The 22,417-nt window shown below is 34.7% G+C and overlaps 1 protein-coding gene across 6 annotated transcripts in view; it reads right to left on the bottom strand.

Moving 5' to 3' along the window:
• negr1 (neuronal growth regulator 1) overlaps positions 1-22,417 on the bottom strand; it is a 305,572-nt gene that overhangs the window by 189,947 nt on the left and 93,208 nt on the right. For all 6 annotated transcript variants that reach the window (XR_015492707.1, XR_015492705.1, XR_015492706.1 and 3 more), the window contains 1 exon segment: positions 20,416-20,547. Coding sequence is in view for 3 of the 6 variants with exons in the window: in XM_087255422.1 (XP_087111548.1) it covers positions 20,416-20,547 (132 nt within the window). In the remaining 3 variants the exon portion in view is untranslated.

The following is a 22,417-nucleotide window of genomic DNA, read 5'->3' as shown; positions in this document are numbered from 1 at the left end:
GTTTAATTATGCAGACTTAATATAAATGAAACACATAGGTTATAAACAAATTCACCTCCCTCACAGTTGTTATGAAGTGTAACATTAGCTACACTAAATTTGTTTTTTGTAGCAGGTTGTAAACATCTTTTTTTCTGCTGTAAATTTGGCCATTTTAACACTGGGGTGAACAGAAATGTGCTCTATTTTAAAGCCAGACCCAGCGGAATTTCGATGATTTGCTGTTTCAGTTACTTCTGTATTGGCTTCACGTGGGATACTGGGATGTTGTCGTTTTGCAATAATTCAAACAATTACTGAAGACAAAAAAAAAATCCTAATTAAACCCACACTCATGGCATCTAACATTCAGTTACATTAGTCATTTAAGAAGTTCTCATTACAGCAATCACACGAGCGTTAGCTATGCAAAATGGTGGTGGAATAGCCACGGAAGCCCAACAACCCGAGTCATTTACAGGCTTCATAACAAAAGAGTGCAACTGTAAATCATTGGTGAGTTTCTAAGCTGGTAGCAGATGGGAGGGCCTGAAAATAGCAAAGTTGGCATGAAAAATGAATGCTGCGGGGCTTACTGTTTGACAAATTTGCCAGTTGTGGCTTGATCACAAAAGCAAATTAAAATAACAAGGCAGAGATTACGTTTCAAAATACCTGTGAACACAGCACCTAACAAATCGGTGAATACATCAATATATGCCAAACAAGGTTTCCTAGGGTTCAGGGCCTTTGTGATTCTTCTTTCGTAAACAGATTTGACATGTGCAAAAAAAAAAAAAAAAAAAAAGGCAGGTTGACTCATTCTAAACAGGCTGTTTTTATTGTTGGGATAAACCTAGGCTTGGTGGGAAAACCCAATAGAGTTAAATAGGATTTTCTATTATCGCACTGAAGCCAGAGGTTGGTGGGTTAACTGAAAATGAATGCTAATCCAATCTATTATTTTCCCTCCTAATAGGTTTTAAAACATCATAGCATGTCTGACTGTAAAGTTCAATGATGTTGGTGTCAGTCGGATGTACTGAATGACTAACTGGCACATCTCCCAACCAACAATAATTAATTTATCATGTTACGAAGACGCTCTGAAGGAAGGGATGATTTATACAGGCTCGCACCTTTATCCTCCCAACAAGTATGACATGTTATTTTAATTACAAGATCAATTAATAACCCACCTCTTCAGCCAGAGGCTAAAATGAGTTTTCTCCACAATTAAGGAATGGACTCATCAGTCCATGACTTATCAGCTTATAAACAGAGCGACTGCTCCAATTGCTGTCTCCACCTCATTGTCCTATTCTGTTCGCCAGCGCTGGGTTTAGCAGCCAAGATTTATTAATTCATTAAGTTTTCCATTTAAAATTCAAGAATAACATCATGTTCTTTCTCTAACACATCCAATCCTTATAAATAACGCTCATGCTAAGGGAACATAGGCTTTGTGTGCCCCGCAGAGAATACGCACTGTGGAGAAAAGTACTCAGTTGAATGAAATCATTAACCACAGTGTCACAAATCTATGTAAATAGACAAATTGGCTTTTAGCCTATCATGCTGAAGAATAGGAACCGTATTGTACTGCGCAGGGAAGATGGGCACTTCAGACAACCACTTATTTGTCTGGGAAGCCTTAGGATATCAAAGGGGAACAATTCATAGAGTCATTTACCAAAATGCAGTAGAGTCTTTTGTTAGTTTGTGCGTCAGAGCTATAGCCTGTAGATTTGGGGGGACAATTGGGTCAGTCACTGAGATCTTTCATTACTTGTCATTTCTAGTTTCAAGGCCTACATTTACATCGCAGAAATTGAGGAGGGACAAAGAAATGTGTGTGTCTAGTGCACGTCAAGGCTACATTAAAGATTCAATTTCACTATGCGAAAGTGTATGTGACAAATAAAGGCCTGAATTAAGAGTACACAAACTGTATTTTTCGTTGTAATTTCATTACATTCTTTGGGGTTCACTTATAATGTCAGCAAGATTTTTACATTATAATTTAGAAGTATCATTTCCTATCCTGGTTTTGAAATAAATATACACAAATGCCTCAACAGCAGCTGTTTCCAAGGGTCACTGTGCATAAGCCATCTGTTATGTTGGAACAGTCAGAGCTATTCACGAGCAAATTGTATAAAAATTTACAGTTGAACTCAGAATTATTACAGTAGCTCCCCTTAAATTATTAGCCCATCTGTTTACTTTTTTCCCTAATTTCTGTTTAACGGAGAGAAGATTTTTTCAACACATTTCTAAACATAATATTTTTAATAACTTATTTCTGATAACAGATTTATTTTATCTTTGCCATGATGACAGTTAATAATATTTGACTAGATATTTTTCAAGACACTTCTATACAGCTTAAAGTGACATTTAAAGGCTTAACTAGGTTAATTAGGCCAGTTATTGTATAACGATGTTTTGTTCTGAGGACAGTCAGGGAAAAAAATTAGCTTAAAGGGGCTAATAATTTTGACCTTAAAATTATTATTTTTTATTTAAAACTTCTTTTATTCTAACCAAAATAAAACAAACAAGACTTTCTCCAGAAGAAAAAATATTATCAGACATACTGTAAAAATGTCCTGGCTCTGTTACACATCATTTAATAATTCTGACTTCAACTGTATATCTGCAACCTGGACAGTATGATAAAGTCATCTGAAATCAAAATTGATTTAATTTGTCTTCTTGTAGTGTTTATAAGAAATGCATGTGCCTATTTAAGTTCATGTCCCCTCATAATCTTTAATCGAATATGTTAAATTTCCCTCTCTGCTTAAAATGACTTCTCTTCTCTAACTGTCATGTACTGTACTGTAGAGCTGAAGATTTGCCCGTACTCAACGGGACCCGACGGGTTTGGGTGGTTTCGCGCTTAATTTCTATCATTTTAGATGGCGTCACGCCGGACTTGGGCTAGCCCAGCAAATGAACAGTCATGTGATGCATTTCGATTAGCGTGAGAAAGTAATCAAAGTGTTTGTTACAACATTAAAATCCATCCCTGCAAAGATGAAACAAATGATAACGTAGAAGTCAAAAAGAGCAAATTTGGACTGCGGTCAGAGCACCCACCAATTCAAAAAGAACAATCATTTTAGCCACCGAGGTATTTCGGCGGTCGCTCATACATTGTGTATTACAGTAGAGCACTAAACAGCAATGTATAGCAAGCTGACAGAGAAATCGACCAGGACATTGAAACCGCTGTCATGGAAAATGAAATGGATGTTCGTGGCTGGTGGAAGATGAACAAACAATCCTATCCAAAACATGCTAAATTAGCCAGAACAGTATGCATCCTGGCCAGTAGTAGCAGTAGTGAGAGGGTGTTCAGTGCTGCTCAGTGACCGCAGGACTGCGCTAAAGCCATTTACGGTGGATTTAATAATGTTCCTCCACAAAAACACAAAGCCTAATCTTGGTGAGTAAAAGATTTTAAATTATATTTAAGCAATTAAAATTATAACTAAATATTAGTTAAACCATAAAATCGTAATGTAGACAGAGTATATAGTCTAACGTTGGCATTATTCTTTTCTTATTCAGCTTTACCGTCGCCTTAATACCAGACTGTGAAGAGAAAGAACAAAACAAATCCCGCAGAGCCTGTATCTTAATTTCATTATTGCCAAATAGCTGTCATAACTTCTATATTTGTTAATTTAATTAGCTAAAAAAAGACTTAATTTTATTGCTTGTTTGCAATTTAAAGGGTAAGTGTATGTACCTTTATTTATTATATTGCCTATTTAGAGTGCTGAGATATTACAGAGGACTTATTTTATTTCTTTGTTACAAATTGCCTATAGCCTACGTTTGTTATGAATAAATAATGTTAAAACACATATAAAAAACTCATTCATGAAAAAAGGCAAAAGAGCTGTGTGCATGTGCACATTTAAATATTGTCGAGCTATAAACAGGTACAGGCCTTTAAAAAGCTGTCAATCAAAAGTTGTCGGGCTTGGCCGGAATTCTGTTGGGCTCGGGCCCTATTGGGCCTAAATTTTATGGCCCGATTACAGCTCTACTATATTGTGCTGCAATTTCAATCAATTTTAGCTCCTCATTCTGGTTCCATATTAAATCATACACTGATAATTATTTTGTAAACTACACAGTATTCAACTGTCATATGTATTTTACTGTAGGACATATATAGAGCATGTTACTGTATTTTAAAGTTGCATTGTAATATATACAATACTGTAAATACATAGAGTATATAGCAAGATAAATGGCATTGTAAACAGTATTTTTTTTATTTTTATACATTTTATTTGCTGTAATTGGTTTACAGTAAGTTACTGGACTGCTGCTGCAGGAAATTGTTAACAGTGTATATCACAACTTTCTGTTTTATACAAAATTTTAATGAAAAAACTAAGCAGCACATAATAGAATCGAAAATTAAAAAACACATCAGTGCAAAAAAAAGGATCATACATTGGTGTGTTTACTTAAAGTCCATTTTGAGGGATGTAAACAAAAACAGTGCTCCCAACATATTTCCGGTTTTACATTTTTTTTTTTATTTCTATAGCTTCCGGCAATCCAAAAAAGCCACATAATTATAAATAATGTTATGATAGCTGTTTTATCATTAGGTTATGATTTATTTGTCTCTTAATACAGTTATGAAATTGTTTGATAACAAGCAGGAAATGTTCAGGGACCAATGACATGAACACACTGAAATTTGTCATTAGCTTGGCAACACGTAAAAAAGCTACCTCTTGAATTCAATTGCTGCCTATGTAGGCAGCAGACAGCAAGACAGTTGAGTAGGTTTTGGAACAGAGCTGATGTCATTCATTGATTTCAAAAGGCCTTTGTAAGCCTTGGACAACTGTTAAGATTGACTACTTCTGGCTACTTTCTATGCTAGGTTTCTACTGAAGTAAAATGACACTGAACGTCATCCTAAGGCCTCCCCATATCCTCCTTATCCAGTCTTGCAGACATAAAGGCTCTTTCATTTCTTTTCAGCATTCAGGAATTTTGAACAAATCTGCATTTGATGTTTCTCAACTTGGAAAGCTACTACAATTTCAGTCACAACAAATCATACAAAAAATCATACAAAAAATAAAATGATGGGTCACGACTAGACTGTGCCAAGTAACAGCAGATTTCCAGTAAATCTTAAATTTCCATAAAATGGAGTCTTGCTTTTCATATATGCTTGGATGGCTGTCATTTACTGCATAGTCCAATGGATACAGCTGTACAAGTTGAAAATTCTTTCAGCTACACGAACATGTCAAATCATAAATGCATGTGTCTGTGCATGGATATAATCATTAGAGTGAAATGTCAAGCCAGTAGCAGCATCAATTCTTTAATTGCATTTACAAAAACCGCAAACAAGGAGAATACAAATTAGGACAATCCTGATGAAGCCCTGACTTTTTAAACACGCACCGTTAAGCCAATAATAGCTGTGGAAAAGCAGAGAATGCAAAGTGAAGGGAATATAAAATGTAAAAAAAAAAAAGACTACTGCATTATGCAAATTTTAGAAAGCGCATAAAGAGATTTTACAAACTACAGATGCAGCTAAAATATAAAATGGTGTTTCTTATACTGAAGCATATAATTATGGTCATTTAGGGACGACGGGTTATGTTGCTGGAAGCCACTGACTAAGGTTATGATTCAACAGTCGGTTTTATTTGAAAGTCTTTACTTCCATAAACACTGAACCTTGAAGGAATTACTTAATATGCATGCATAATGAGCATATTATAAGTGTACAAATAATTATATACATTTTAAAAACAAAAATAAAGCAATATTCAGTAATTTTGTTATAGAAATTGTTTATTAAATTAAAGTAACTGGATATTAGTTTATTATTATTATTATTATTATTAGTAGTAGTAGTAGTAGTAGTAGTAGTAGTAGTAGTAGTAGTATTTTATTTTCGGCTTAGTCTCTTTATTAACCAGGGGTCGCCACAGCGGAAAGAACCACCAACTTATCAAGCATATGTTTTACGCAAAGGATGCCCTTCCAGCTGCAACCCATCACTGGGAAACATCCATACAGACTCAATCACACACATACACTATGGACAATTCAGCTTGCCCAATTCACCTATAGCACATGTCTTTGGACTTGTGGGGGAAACCAAAGCACCCGGAGGAAACCCAAGTGAACACGAGGAGAACATGCAAAATCCACACAGAAATGCTGAATGACCCAGCCGAGGCTCGAACCAGCAACCTTCTTGCTGTGAGGCGGTCGTGCTACCCACAGCGCCACCGCGTCGCCCCATATTATTATACATATATACATTTAGGCAACAAATAATAATAATAATAATAATTATTATTATTATTATTATACTAATTAAAACTAAAATAATTCAGATTATTTTATTTAATATAGTATATTTTTTATTAATATATAAACATTTTTTATTATTTCATATACTTTCCCTTTTTTTGCTGTAAATTATTTATTCTCAGTTTATCAGTTATTGTTTTCTTGTATGTACATCATCCATTACGCTTAGCTATATTAGTTACTTTAGCATTTAGTTAACTAAATTCGAATATAACATGAACACTGGCAAGTAGCTGAAATAAAATAAGCAGTGATGTGAATGTGGAATAAGGTACTATAATGACTAAAACCTAAAAGTAATCGTACATATTTAACAGTAAATGACCTATAAATTTGTGATCTACAGGACTATGGCGATGTTGTTTATGTGGGTAGGCCTATGTGAATGGCGTGTTCAATTGTCTTCAGCAAGTGAAAAGCAAGCTCAATTGGATTAAGCAGGGAAATGACTAAGCTGGTCAAGACTATTCGTCTTTTGGGCTCTGAAAAACTCCTTAGTTGCATTGGCAACATTCGTCTTCATTACAGCTCACATTACATTAATAAGCAATCACATCACTAAAGTCAAGGGAGACAGAATTAGCCGCACATGCCTGAGGCACAACACACAGCCATGTCTCACAAATAGGGTGGTACGCTTTGGATCACAAGCTTTTCTTTTCTCCTAGTTCTGCATTTTCCAAACAGGTGATTTGGACGTATACCTGCTTCGCCTCTGATCAGTTTATCCTGCTGCTCGGCTTAATGACAACATGCTTTATCAGAACTGACAAGTCTTTGGTCCTCACGTTGAGAAACTCCAGCAACAGACTGGAAATGCAAATGCCTAAAATTAACTCGCGACTTTCTGACAGCTTTCTTGTCTGTGAAAAATGCAACAACACACTCGGCCAAAAGCAATCGGCTGAACAGCCAATTTAAAATGGAAAGAACGTATGAGAAAGGGACTGTAATTGCGACATTGTTCACAGATTGTTTAAATAAACCTCAAATTAGAGCCGAAGTTTAAGCTGCACTATAACCTCTTAGTCAATGACTATGTTTACACAGAGTGCAGAAGTGGACACTTGGCCTCATTAGGACAATAACAGGAAACCGCCATGTAAACACATCTATTTGAGACATGAACAATAACAATTTTCTCATATTACTAAAAGCATGTTGACTTGGTTGCTGTTTTCCATCTAATTTCAATGATTTGGCTCCATATGCTGATCAGTCTGTACCTCAGAGCTTGAAGCAAGGCTATTTTCTGGTCAACTAAATGGCAGATAGGTCATTCGAACTCATTCTATAGTAGGCTAGGCTAGGTTAGGATTTAAATTTTTTTTAAATATTTAGACTAGATACAAGATAAAATAAATCTAAGAAAAGCATTTTGTGCAGTGTGCTTCTTAATTTCATTTTTAATTCTCACTTTCATTTAATTCTCTGTCCCCCATAATAATACATTTAAACCGTCCAATGATAAGTGATGATGAAGAGCAAACCATCACAAACTGGGGAAAAGATCAACAAACTTAAGCATAACCTAAACCTATTAATAAGTATATTGTGCATTTATTTGAGTACTAAATAAGTAAGTTTATTTGAGGATATTTTTTTTAAAGTATAGCTCTTACAGGATCTATTATGTAAAACTAATTTTATATGGTATTTGAACATAAATGTGTTTGCAGAAAATGTACACAACCTGTCTATGATGCTGTTTTTAATATTGTTTTTACATTCCCCATAAAGTCACAAAGAACCGTTTTAGTTTTCTGTCCCTTTTGTGTTTTTGACATAACCTTCAGTGTATCTGACGGTTTAAGTGTAACAAGACGAAAAAGAACTTTAAGGCGTTTAACAGTGACACAACTATAATTATAAGAGAAGTGTAATACTCAAAAGAGGTGCTGTCTGACAGCCGTCTTTCTTTGTGTGTGCTCAGAAAACCATAGATCAGGTGCTTAACCAAAAATGAGGTTTCTGCAGAGCAAAAATGGCCATTTCAGACTTAGTGGGTGTTTTAACTGAGCTACTGGTTGTTTTCAAATCATACACAGAAAACGACCCCCTTACCTGACCCCACCCCTAACTATGACGTAAAACAATCAGGTAACATTGTCGAAAACAATCTTGGCCCTGCGCACTAATCTGGTAACTTCCACCACTTTACTGCAGAGACCTAAAGTATAGTTAGTTTACCCTGATAAGGCACATGAATACTCATGCAAGGTCAAGTGATCATAATTGAAATAAATATGATAATTCAAACTTACAGATGTGTTTAGAGCATCTAAAACACTGGCTTTGAGAAACCCCTGTGAAAAAAAGCTGTACCATTCCATGTCTGAAATGGGCACAGTGATGTTACAAGTCACCTGAAAGTAGTTCCTAGCATCAATCCTTTCACTTAAACCACCAATTAGAATCTGCAAAATATCATTGCTCCTGCTTCAGCCATGGTATGTCAGCAAAGTTCCTTGATTATTACGCTGCAATGAGAGTATTCCTAGCCATATCAGCTTAGAAAATAACTACTTTTCATTTTCTGATGTTCTTTGTATGCAATGTCACTACAGAAGAGTCAAGGTTTAAATAGGACAATTATCAAAATCTTTTATTTTTTACTTGAGCGAGATGCTATTGGTCTAATCTGATTCTATGGTCTATGCTAAGCTAAAAGTGCTAAAAAGTGGAGATCAACTGAACGGATAAAATAACAATAAGACTCGTCTGCTTTACTCTAGGAAAACTGTCAAATAAAGGCTTGTGAAGGCGAAGGGCTTCAGATTTACCCATAAAAAATGGGACAACACTGCACACATAATCATACGTCATCGCAAGCTCATACTTTATATGAGATTGACGATGCGGTGACTGCTGTAGTTATTCAAGTAGCATTATTTTATGGTATTTATCTTCAGGAAATCACAGAAGGCAACAATATCATGTTAGCATAAGGATGTAATGTGGCAATGAGCTCATAACTGTTCTGTGTATTTACATCGAGGCCATATTCATCTATGTAAACACAAGAAATGACATTAATGTTATACTGAACACTGTAAAAAGCTCATTCATAGCCACTAGACTTTTCTGACAGGGCATTCGAGAGTCATCGATTGTCAGGTGTGAAAGTCTGTCAGGTATGGGACAGGAGTTATAATTCTGGATAATAGATAGCAAAATTTTGCAGTTTTTTTTATTTTATTTTTATAAGTATGACCGTAAAACACGAACGCCATTATGAATGTATTAAAACAAACGCTTGTTTGTTGTAAAAATGCATAATAATGGCAAAAATACTGTGTGCAACTCCTAATTTGCGTGTGCAGCCATGTTGCTGTTGTAGCTGGCGTATTCTAGGGAGTTTTCATATCCTTTGGTTTCTAGTGTGGTCTTGGAAAATCTTAGTTTTAATGGGTATCCAGCCCTTCCCCTTAGTCATGCGCCTTCAAACTAAAGAGAATTGGGATACCCCTACCTTTTCACGGGGCTCAAAACAAGAGGTGAAGTAAGGGGAAGGGCCAAGGGGTAGAATTTGGATTGGACCTAAGTCTCCTTCAACAGACTTGACACATGGCATGATTGTTGGTGCCAGACAGACAATTTAACACTCAGTCATGGCTCAGTATTCTAGTAACTGCTGAAAAAAAAGAACAGACTGATATAAGCTGATAGAAAGGCAACAGTAACTCAAATAACCATGCTTTACACCAAGATCTGCAGAAGAGCATCTCTCAACATGTTAGACCTTGGAATGAATGAGCTACAACCGTAATTCCTGTCAGCTAAGAAAACGAAAATGAGGCTAGAGTCAACACAGGCTCCCCAACAGAACAACAGAGTATTGGAAAAATCTTGCCTGGTCTGATAAGTGTCAATTTCTGCTGAATCATTCGAATCGCAGTGTCAGAATATGACATAAACAACATATAAGCATGGACCCATCCTGACAGTTATCATGGTGGTATAATGTAGTAGGAGATTGTTTTTTGGCACATTTTGGACCCTTAGTACTAACTGTCATATGTTATGTATTTTTTTAATATATTTATATATTCAAGGTTACAAAACCAAAACCATACATAAAAAGTATATGTTGTTATACAGCTAAGGATTAAACGTCCATTAGATTAATATTTCACTAATCATTCATGGCTACACAGCCGCACAGCTTATATCAACCTCTTACACCACACAATAACTTCAAGCCCTTTCTGAATACAAATTCCTTGATAAAACAGTAGGAGGTTTCAAGCAAGGTGAAACCAGAATGTAAAGTCTATGTCTTTTTTGTAATTTGCAGAACAAAGTGGTTGTTCCAGGACACATTAGCTCAAAATGTGTCTTGACAAAATGACACATGAAGTAAAGGCATTACATTGCCACTCGAAAGCTCTTCCAATTGCATTTTGCATAAACATTCTAACATCTGTGAGCTACATGACATCACCTAATCCGTCTTATTTATATATTTCTTTAGCTTGATGTCTTTATAGAGGCAGCATCTGAAAAATGCCTGTGTGAAAGTGGAATATAAAACTAAACATCTGGTGTGAATTTCAACAAGAAAGTAAGAGAACGGTGTGCCATATAGTCCTATCAGAAAAGACAAATTGAGCTTCAAGACACCTCATTATAAAGCTTAACCTAATAAATTTAAAGTAAAAAAGTGACAGAAGTGACAAAAACAAATGAGAATTTGTACGTATAAAATAATATAATATAATATAATATAACATGATATAATATAATATAATATAATATAATATAATATAATATAATATAATATAATATAATATAATATAATATAATATAATATAATATAATAACTTTTATTTGTTTTTGACTATAGAATCAATTCTCTGTCCAAGTTAGATATGGATATCTTTCTGAGGAAATAAAACCATTTTAAGAAAAGTACCATTTCAACTAAATACCATTTTGATGAACACTAAAACACATGTGCATATATATATATATATATATATTATTTATACAACAGTTCTGTCTGTTTCTCAAATCTGATTGGCTGATAGCCGTGCGATAATCTGCAATATCAGAACTCCTACAGCCTCTTTACCCTTTGTGTATTACTCCGCCCACATACAGCCAGCAAAAAGCAGACAATAAAGATCTAAAGTTTAAAAGATGCTTGCTCAACTGTTTAACTGTCAGCTTATGATTTGAATCCGGAAGTAGTTCCTCATACAAAAGGGTTTTTTAAAACTCTCCATGTTTGATTTTGTTTTTATTTACACAATTATGCCGTCAAACTGTTGTATAAACACAATATCACACTCGTGGCAGTATATATATATATATATATATATATATATATATATATATATATACACATACATACATACATACATACATACATACATACATACATATATATATATTTTTTTTTTTTTGAGGGATGTAAACAATAACAATAGTCCCAGTGCATTTTGTTTGCTAGAATCCAAAAATGTTCACATATTGATAAATAATGTTATAATAGCTGTTTTAACGTTGGGTTATAACTAAACGTATGATATTTTGGAGTGCATATTGGAGTCCTTTAGGACTCAGTGAGTGTTCTTGAATAGCCCAACCAGAACCTTGACTCAAACTCAATTGTGCATCTCTGGAGACCTAAAATTGGCTCCCCACCAATGTATACTAATTATTAATTACTAATATATATAGTAATATATATTATATAAGAGTGTATATAATATAAGAGTACACTCTTATATTATATACATATTATATATATATATATATATATATATATATATATATATATACAGTCTCTTCACTCATTTGTATTACTCTGCCAACATAGAGAGACAGCAGATCAATAAACTCACTACAGTTTGATAAATATTGCAGTTGTTGGACAACATAATGCACTTTTGAGGCTTTTTTAGGCAAGAATGTGGAATGGGTATTTATAAGAATAGCACCTATTTTAAATATTTATAATTTCGGAGATTGGCAGCTATCAGCCTGTCATACTGAGCATGTCGTTTAGCACTTTAAATATTACTCTAGAGAATCATTCAAATACTAGTTTTAAAGTGACATGTTTTTAAGCAGAAACTGTTTTGACCATCAGCTGCAAATGTGAATGAATAGTGGAGGAAAAAAGTTCCTTGTACAAAAGGATTTTTGAGACTCTCTGTGTTTGATTTTATTTTTTATAAACACGATTTGCTGTTAATCAACAGTAATTGCTATCACTAGTGGCACACTATACGCACGCCTACCTACCACCAGTGTAGATACACAGCCATAACGCACTGCTACTTGTGTGATATTGCTGTTGAAGTCAGAATTATTAGTTTAATTATTAATTATTAATTAGATTTTTTTTTCTTTTTGAAATATTTCCCAAATGATGTTTAACAGAGAAAGGAAATTTTCACAGTATGTCTGATAAAATTGATTCTTCTGAAGAAAGTCAGATTTTTTTGGGGGGGCTAGAAAAAAAGCAGTTTTAAATAAATAAAAAATTATTTTAAGGTCAAAATAATTAGCACCTTTAAGCTATATTTGTTTAGATAGTCTACAGAACAAACCATCGCAATACAATAAATTGCCTAATTACCCTAACTTGCCTAGTTAACCTAATTAAAATAACTAAGCCTTTAAATGTCACTCTAAGCTGTATAGAAGTGAATAGAAATTGGAGGAAAAAATAGACGGGGGGACTAATAATTCAAGGGGCTAATAATTCGTACTTTAAGCATTATTTTTACATCATATTCATATCAATAAATCATATTGGATGGCCTAAAGGTAAGCAAAATACCATAATATTTTTTGGATGAACCATTTATTTAAATTCAACTCAGGAATTCAGGAAATCAGATATTTAAAAGGCAGTCAATTCTCAGTGCTACACAACCCAGGCATTCAAAAATGTTCTTTAATGTTTGATTTGGCTGGAACTGAGCACCAGGTCTGGGTGGTGTTTACTAGATACAGAATTTCAGCATGTTAGGAATTAGCCTGCGCACCCAGAGATACAATCTCTACACTGACCGTAAATAACAATACGCTTTTTTCATGTAGGAGGTTACAGATGAAGGTTATTAACTGGAGGTCAACATGGGTATTTAAACTGTTAACACTATTTCAGTCGGCTGAATGATCTACATGACTTTCACAGAATGCTGACAGAAGACTATCTGACTCACTAGGGAACGAGTAACAACAAAACTGGTAAATGATTCAAGGTGTTAGTCACACATGGGTCTATTGGGTTTTATTTACCACAGGTCTACCTCTACGGCATTATACAATGATTTTGGCATTGACCTGTAGGTCTTCAATTAGATATCATTATTATGATACATATAGCAGAAAAGCAAAAACCACCCTATTCACAATTTAATTCAAATTAAGTGTGATGATTTGAAGGACTGAAGTAACCATCGCAAGTCCATGTAGTTTTAATACAATCACGACTAGAACATGCATTGGTTAAATGCATTAAAAAACATGCAAAGAATTAGTTTTCAACTAATAAATTAGCTTATTTCAATTAGTGGCTATAATCTGCAATTAACCTGAAGGTCAGTTCTGCACATACCTAAAAGCTGTAATTATTTTCAAACCGGATTATTTTAGCGTGTATTTAATTACACTGATTACCCTTGAAATGTCACAGTTGAGGCACACTATCTGCGGTCGTTAGGCTAATAAAATGACAAATACAAAGAAAGGTATCGCAGATGTCACGTCAACCCCTTTTACGTTGCCCTAGCAACATTTTACACAGTTTTTACAAACACTTTATTTAAAACTAGCCTGCTCAAAACGAATTAGCAACCTCAACTCGAAAAACTCCACAGGACCAATCCGTCATCTTACTCTGGTAAGATACAGTACAGCATATATTACAATACTCTAATGCAGAGAATTTTCTGCTGTCGAGTGGTTGAATAAAATCCTATTAGCTCTGTGCATTTGACATCGAGGATTTCTTTGAGCAAGGGAACGGGCCCTGGCAGAGTGGTCCTTCTCGCATCCTTCTCACTTTTATTTTGGGACATAATGGTGAGATAACACTTCTCTTCTAAAGCCAACATTGGCACCTTCATTCTGGCTAATTTTTCACCCAGCTCTAGTGGATGAAAGTGCTTTGATTGATACATTGGGATTATGTCTATCCTTTTTCCTGCTCTAAAACAGAACGTTTTGAAGGGAACAAGATCTGCTGCTGCTGCTTCCATTAGCTGTCACTATAAATCACTGTGAATCAAGCGAAGCCTCAACCTTCTGGTGCCAAGGAGGCCTATAATACCTGGAGAAAGCCATCCGGCAGCGTAAATGCCATGTGACTAATCATTCTAGAGACACAGGGAAATGTCACGACAATGATGATTGTCTTGTGGCACCAAAAAACAGTCTAAATAGAGATCATTTTAAGCAAGAATGTAGTTTGTTCATTCATTTTCTTTTCAGCTTAGTCCCTTTATTAATCTGGGGTCACAACAGCGTAATGGACCGCCAACTTATCCAGCATGTGTTTTACACAGCGGATGCCGTTCCAGCTGTACCCCATCACTGGGAAACATTCATACAGTACGCACTCTTTCAAACAAATTCACTACGGACAAATTAGCCTACCCAATTCACTTATACCACATGTTTTTGGTCTTGTGGGGAAAACCAGAGCAGCCAGAGGAAACCCAAGCGAACATGAGCAGAACATGCTAACTCCACACAGAAATGCCAACTGACCCAGCTGGGGCTTGAACCAGCGACCTTCTTGCAGTGAGGCGATTGTGCAACTCATTGCACCATTGTGCTGCCCAAGAATGTAGTTGTTCAGTTTAAAAATAGCACCTATTTGAAAATTAGCACTATTTTGGATGTGAGCTCCAGGGTTTCGAATGCGTGCCCATGAACCTACTGAGAGCAGCCTTACCCCAGCCATTTCTTCAGGAATTTAATCGCTGACCGTTACCATTTTCCGCCAAAGCAGTTCGAGTTCTGGTTTGGAGCCAAAGCTTAGTCAAAAAAGCCTAGTCAAAGCCAGAGCCAAAAGTAATTTATTCTGAACCAAAGAGGTTCTTAAGTAGCACCAAAACAATCTTGCCTAGAAGTAAGAATTGTTTGCGTCAGGGTTGAAACAGTGGAACCCAATGCTAAACACATCATAGACACTAATTTCTGTGTATTTTAATTAATGTGAGCTGTGCAAATATGTTATTTTCCCCTGTATTCTCGCTCTATACAAATTATGATGGGTTGCTCAAACAGTTTATTAGAGCTCAAAGCAGCGATAACTATAATAGATGAAAGAAATGAACAACTGACAACAACACTGGCACCAAAACAGCAATATGTCTTTGTAGTTTTTAAAAATACAAATCCATTTTGGCTATAACTTATATGCAATATATGGCTTAATAAATGTGTTGATCTGTTCTAAAGTAAAACGATTTGACTGGCGGCAAAGCCATCTGACTGAAATAGACCTACACTACCTGAAAAAAGTCTTATCGCTTATTCAAGTTTTAGGAACAACAAATAATAACTCTAATAATAATTCTAGTTGACCATTTGGTATCAAAAGTGGCTCATATAAAGGCAAATGCCTCTAGATTATGCTTATTTTACCAAAATTAAATATGATAATTTTATTATTAATTAATTAATTAATTAGAACAGCATGGTCTGACTTTGCTTAGAAAAAGACAGAAATAATGTACGGTATAGAATATAAAGACATGCTGCAGTGTAAAAACAATTAATATTGTGTATGACTCACATGAGCTTGGAGGACTTTATCCATACATCTCTGCAATGACTCAAATAACTTTTTAATTCATCTGGAATGAAAAAGAAAGTGTTCTTGTAGGACTCCCTGAGTTCATCAAGATTCTTTGGATTTATCGCCTCCTCCACCATCTTATCCATGCTCAATAATGTTCATGTCTGGTGACTGGGCTCACCTATCCAGGAGCAATCCTGTGGTTTGTAATGTAATGGGTAGCACAAATGTCTTGATACCTCAGGCTGTTAATGTTGCCATCCACTCTGCAGATCTCTCGCACGCCCCCATACTGAATTTAACCCCAAACCATGATTTTTCCTTCACCAAACTTGACTGATTTTGTGAGAATGTGGTCCATGTGAGTTCCAATAGGTCTTCAGCAGTATTTGTGATGATTGGGATGCAGTTCAATAGATGATTCATCTGAAAAATCTATCTTCTGCCACTTTTCCAAATGATCAACTAGATTTCAAGTTATTATTTGTTGCTCTTACAACTGGGATCCATGACAAGACTTTTGTCAGGCAATATATATATATATATATATATATTGTAACACATCCACACTAAGATTTTTTTGTCTTCCTGTTGTTAAAACACATATTAAGTGATTGCATGAAACATAAATGTTCATCAATGAACTAAATTTCTTTTTTTAATAAAATTTAACAAATTTAATAAAAAAAAAAAATATATATATATATATATATATATATATATATATATATATATATATATATATATATATATATATATATATATATATCACAATCCTGATTAAAATACACAATGATTCTGCATTTTATGTCATGTATGGTTGTGAAAGAGCTTCAATCTTTAGTATTCTCAAACATTCTTATTATTTCTGCGTTACTGTCTGTTCTGTATTACTTCTGTGTAACTGTACTAATCTAAATCACCTTTTGAAAACAACATGACAATTCAAATGAAAGTTATTGCAATTACATTGTTTCATAGGTGGCGTTCATTTCCTTTTGACCATGACCATTCATTTCCTTTGTTGTGTGCAATAAAATCTAATCTAAGCAAGTCATCTTTATCAAGAATTATCCAAAACAAGACAGACAGACCATACAGGCCATGTTAAAGCAACTTCCTCTTGATCCAGCCTTCCAAACCCTTAGACACATGTAGAACAGTATAAAAATAGTGTCCATAAAAGGAATGAATTGCTCATTGCAAATGGTCATTAAGCTGCAGAATTGCGGCCCAGCAGACTCAGCACCGAGCCGTTCCTCTATCTTCTCAGCTTCACTCCTCATTAGAGAGTGTCAATACAATCGACGGGGAGGAGATGTGATATGACTTATGACTTCATCCTTGTCATCTAGCCATTCCCTCTCAAATCTTGACATTTCCAAGTGGTTATCTGCCCATTAGTCTGTGTTTGCATGATAGTAAAGGGAGCTGGCGTTTGATGGTCTGAACGCCACATTTATTCCGGTGTGACTGTCGGTCGATCTGATTTATGTGCTCGCGCTCTGCCGTGATTCAGCATATGGTATATACGGAGACAAAGAGATTAATGATGGCTGTGACCGCGGATGAGACGAAATGACTTAAAAGAGAAAAGAGGAGGAAGAGAAAGCGTCAAGTGTCCTTCCCCTTGTATTTGGTGGGAGGCAGATCTTCACTCTGAGCATGATGGGTAAAGTCAGTATAATTCATTAATGCTTGGAGTGCTCATTACTGTCTTTTCACACTTTGAGAGACTCATTACCTGCATAATAGAAGACTCCATATAACACTGAGCCCATTCCTCACTGAAAATTAATCATCCCATCCCAGACAAAAAGGGAATTCTCTCGTTAAATATTAAGAAACTCCAGCACCATGAATTCTATTCTAATTTCCACCGCAGCCGGCCTTCGAGATACAGAAGGAATGCTGTAAGCTCTGTTTCAGGATCTGGTGAGCAGCCAAATACTACAGCAGAAACGCATGTATGGTTTTGAGAAGACATCAGTTCCAGGATTCGCTAAGAGGAGATGAAACATGGAATATATGTGATAATATTGTATATGATACCATATACTGTACATGTACATACATACATGCATACATACATACAGTGCTCAGCATAAATGAATACTCTCTTTAGAAAATTGTTATTTTTATCCATTACTCTGTGAATATAGGAAATATTTTGGTGCATTTGAACAAAATAGTTATTAAACGGATACATTTATTAAAATAATGTTTCAGTCACCGAACATCTTCAGAAACAGAAAGATAATACATTTAAATGTATGCAAAATTATGCAAAACAAGATTGCAACATTTAATAGATTTTTTAGTTTCTCTTAATTATTCGTCTTTTTAATTTTTTTATTAACAGTTTGACGGCATAATCGTGCATATAAGAGAAAATCAAACACGAATAGTCTAAAAAACCTTTTGTATGAGGAACTACTTTCTTTTATTATTCATCTGCAGCTGACGTCAGAACAGCAGAAACTGTTGCTACTTCACCAACGTCATTTTAGAGCGATAGTATTTTGAATGATTTCCCAGTATTTCTCTGTTGCAATCGGGAGATCACAATAATTGTCCCCGAAAAAGCCAAAGCAGCCCTAACACTACCAGATTACTGTGGTGTTTGCGATAAGAAAAAACGCTAAACACATGCAGGCATTTCTTCTTTCTTTCTTTTTACAACAGTAACAAAACAGCTGGGCAAACGAAAAAGTAACTCAGGGTTATACAAAGAGTGGTAAACACAACATCACTGATATGCGAGTCCCATCTCACACTCAAAACACTATAATTATATAGTATTAATACAGGACTAAAACATTCAAAAGAGAGAGAGAGATCGACTTGGAATGTCATTTACCTGTTTAATAATGATTTGATCAGTTGTAGTTAGAAATTACGCTGTTTTTAATCCTCTAAGGCTTATTATACAGTCTTTGTCACCATCTTGTGGATGGATAACTGTCTTTGTTCTGCTCAAAGACAGGCTTATGCCCGCCGACGCACTGTCTCTCAAAAGGTATAAATATTTAAAATAGGCATTATCCTTATTAATAAACTGGATAGTTGCAATCTAAACAACTACATTCTTGACTAAAAAGGCCTCAAAAGTACATTATGTTGTCCAACAGCAGCAATATTTGTCAAACTGTAGTGCCCTCTGCTTGTCGCTGTATGTGGGCAAAGTAATACACAAGGGTGGCTGGACAAGTGCTGTTTTTTTTTGCAGAATTGTATACCCTGATTGTATAGCTTAAAGGGGATAATAATTTTGACCTTAAAAATTTAAAACAAATTTTATTCTAGCTGAAATAAAACAAATAAGACGTTCTCCAAAGGAAAAAAAATAACATCAGGCATACTGTGAAAAACTCTTTGCTCTGTTAAAAATTATTAGGTAAATATTTAAAAAAGAAAAAAAAAATTTAAAGTGGGGCTAATAGTTTTGGCTTTTAATCAGTCAACTGCATTAGCTATGTAGACATGGTCAAGACTATCTGCTACAGTGACCGATGAGTGTATATATATAAATTATATATTATATAAAATATACAAAATATATAAACAAGATAATGAACTTTAATTCAGTTTGATTTTAAATATACTGCTTGTAATTTTTTTTGTGAAAATAGAATTATAATAATATTTCATATATTGTGTATATTTATGATAATGCAATGTCAATATAATTATAGTTACAACAATTATACAATATTAGAAACTCTTTCAGTACATAGTAAGTCTAATAGAAGTTTATTTTAATTTAAAAGAATTTAATTCTAAATTCTAAAGCACTATTCTTTGGGAAAACAGCAATCCTAGACTACACAGTGAAGAGATTAAGCTTAAGTAATAATCAAATGCACTGCAAGAAGCTGAAACCAAACTCAAGAAAACAACTGAAAGAAATGTGAAATCTAAATTATATGTTTGATATAATTGTGATGAAATATAATAGTATAATTAAATAAATAAATATATATACATTTTATTACAGGATTGTGCCTTTAGATAAGCAACATGCTAACACCACACTGCCTTTAAATCACTTGAGTCAAGCTTTCTGTGTGTTTTCCCAGAGAACTGCTATTTATATGATGCATGGGGTTCCTGCTTGTGTAGAGCATTCCAAATCGGTCACTTACAAAGTCCTGTTTCAGTAGACAGTTGACAGCCTCACTAGGTTATGAAACAGAGCTTGTATCTCCAGTCAGAGAGGGGGAAAAATACTCAATGTCATTGTGTATGTTGACAGTAAACAAACAAAAAACAAAAGCAGTACTCACAGTTGACTGTGACTCTCACAGTTTTGGTATCAGGTGAAGCAATGTCGTTTTCAGCTCCGCACTCATAGTCTCCTGCTTGATCCCGAGAGATGCCTGTGATATTTAAATACTCCCCGCTTTCATACTTCCTGGCTGTGAACATAAAAAAAAAAAGCAAATTTTTTCAAAAAAGTTTTTCAGCAGCCATGTGTTAATTAATAACTAAAGGCTTAAAAGTACAAAGAAAAAATACGTAAAAGAAGTACTGTACATTCAACAAGAGAAATTAACAAAAAAGAATGATTGCTTTAAATGATGTTATTAATAGGATAAATAATGAGGTTCATTAAGGTAAGAAGTTTATTACTAACTTTAATCAAACTAACTCTCAAATAAAAAAAAAGATGTGTGAACCTGACTCATCCAATGTTTAGACTTTTATGCAGGAAATACATGCAAATGAGTGCATATTAAATTAAATAATGGCTGATTTGTATATTAAGTAACTTTTTCTTAATCATCTATTTCTTCTACTATCATATCATTATTTGTCCTTTTCCTGATTTCCCAACCTCCCCTCACCTCCTCGCTATTATCATTAACATTATTACTTCTACTTTTTTTAACATTAATATTATTATTATCTCCTCATTTTTTATAATAAGTATTTCTACCATTGTCATTATTCCAGTTGTTGTTGTTGTTGTAGTTGTTGTAATAGTAACAGTCACTGTAGTAGTTGTGATTGTAGTAGTAGTTGTGGTTGATGATAGTAGTAGTTGTAGTAGTATCAGTAGTAGTTGATGTAGTAATAGTAGAAGTAGTTGTTGTTGTTGGTGTAATATAGTATCAGTAGTAGTAGATGTTGTAGTAGCAGTTGTTGTTGTATTATTTAGTACTAGTAGTAGACATTGTGGTAGTAGTATCATTAGTAGTAGTCGTTGTTGTAGTAGAATCAGTAGTAGTAGACATTGTGGTATTAGTAGTCATTAGCCCCTTTCACACATACAGACCTTTCCGGAAAATTGCCGGCTATTTTCCGGAAAGAGAAGTTGTAACATTACCGGCAATTTGCCGGAATGCTGCGCTGTGTGAACGCAGAAGGAAGATTCCCGTAATAAGCGCGTGCACGTCTAGAACGTGCTGACGTGAGACGTCTGCTTTAGCCAATCACAACAGTCAGACGCATTTACGTCCGCGCGGTTTGTGAGGATAAAAGCCTTTGAATATTTTTCCAGACACATTTAGCTGCTAGAAGTTAGTCAGCTCACGTTTATATGTTCTTCTTAATGCCAACTGTGTAAATAATCATCGATGAGATGCTTATGATAAGCCGTTGTTTGTTTACCTTCAAGCTTTGCGTGGTGAATGATGACAGAATTTACCGGTATTTTGGAATGGATGTGTGAATGCTTATTTCCGGAAAATTTCCATAACGTCCTCGCCTGTGTGAACAGCGCTTTTTTGAATATACCGGTAAAGTCGTTCCGGAAATTTTCCAGATATTTACCGGTATCACTGTGTGAAAGGGGCTATTGTTATGGCTGTAGCATTAGTAATTTCTATGGTAGTAGTTGGTGTAGTACTTGTAATAATAATAATAATAATAATTATTATTATTATTATTATTATTATTATTATTATTATTATTATGATAATTATTATTGTTATTATTATTGCCATTACTACTACCATTACATTACTTACATGGTTGCCACTCCTTACCACTGATTGGTCTCTTTCTATCTATGTTTTATTTATATTGTTGATGTTTACTTCATTTAGTGAAGTTTATTTATAAATTAATTACGAGAAGATCACATGCTTTTGATTGCTTGCAGCTGTTCCCACATTATTCAGTTTATGATACACCAATCAGACGATTGCTAAGCCAATATAAATACCTTACGTTCCATATGCCAGCTATCTTCAATTTGAAGAATCCCCCCTTCCACCCCTACTCCTCCTCCTTTCCTAGATGGGTGGAACAGTGGCCCAGTGGTTAGCACTGTTGCCTCACAGC

This window comes from Danio rerio, chromosome 6, assembly GCF_052040795.2.
Source record: "Danio rerio strain M-AB ecotype USA chromosome 6, GRCz13ab, whole genome shotgun sequence".
NCBI lineage: Eukaryota > Metazoa > Chordata > Actinopteri > Cypriniformes > Danionidae > Danio > Danio rerio.
This window is presented reverse-complemented; position numbering and strand designations above follow the sequence as displayed.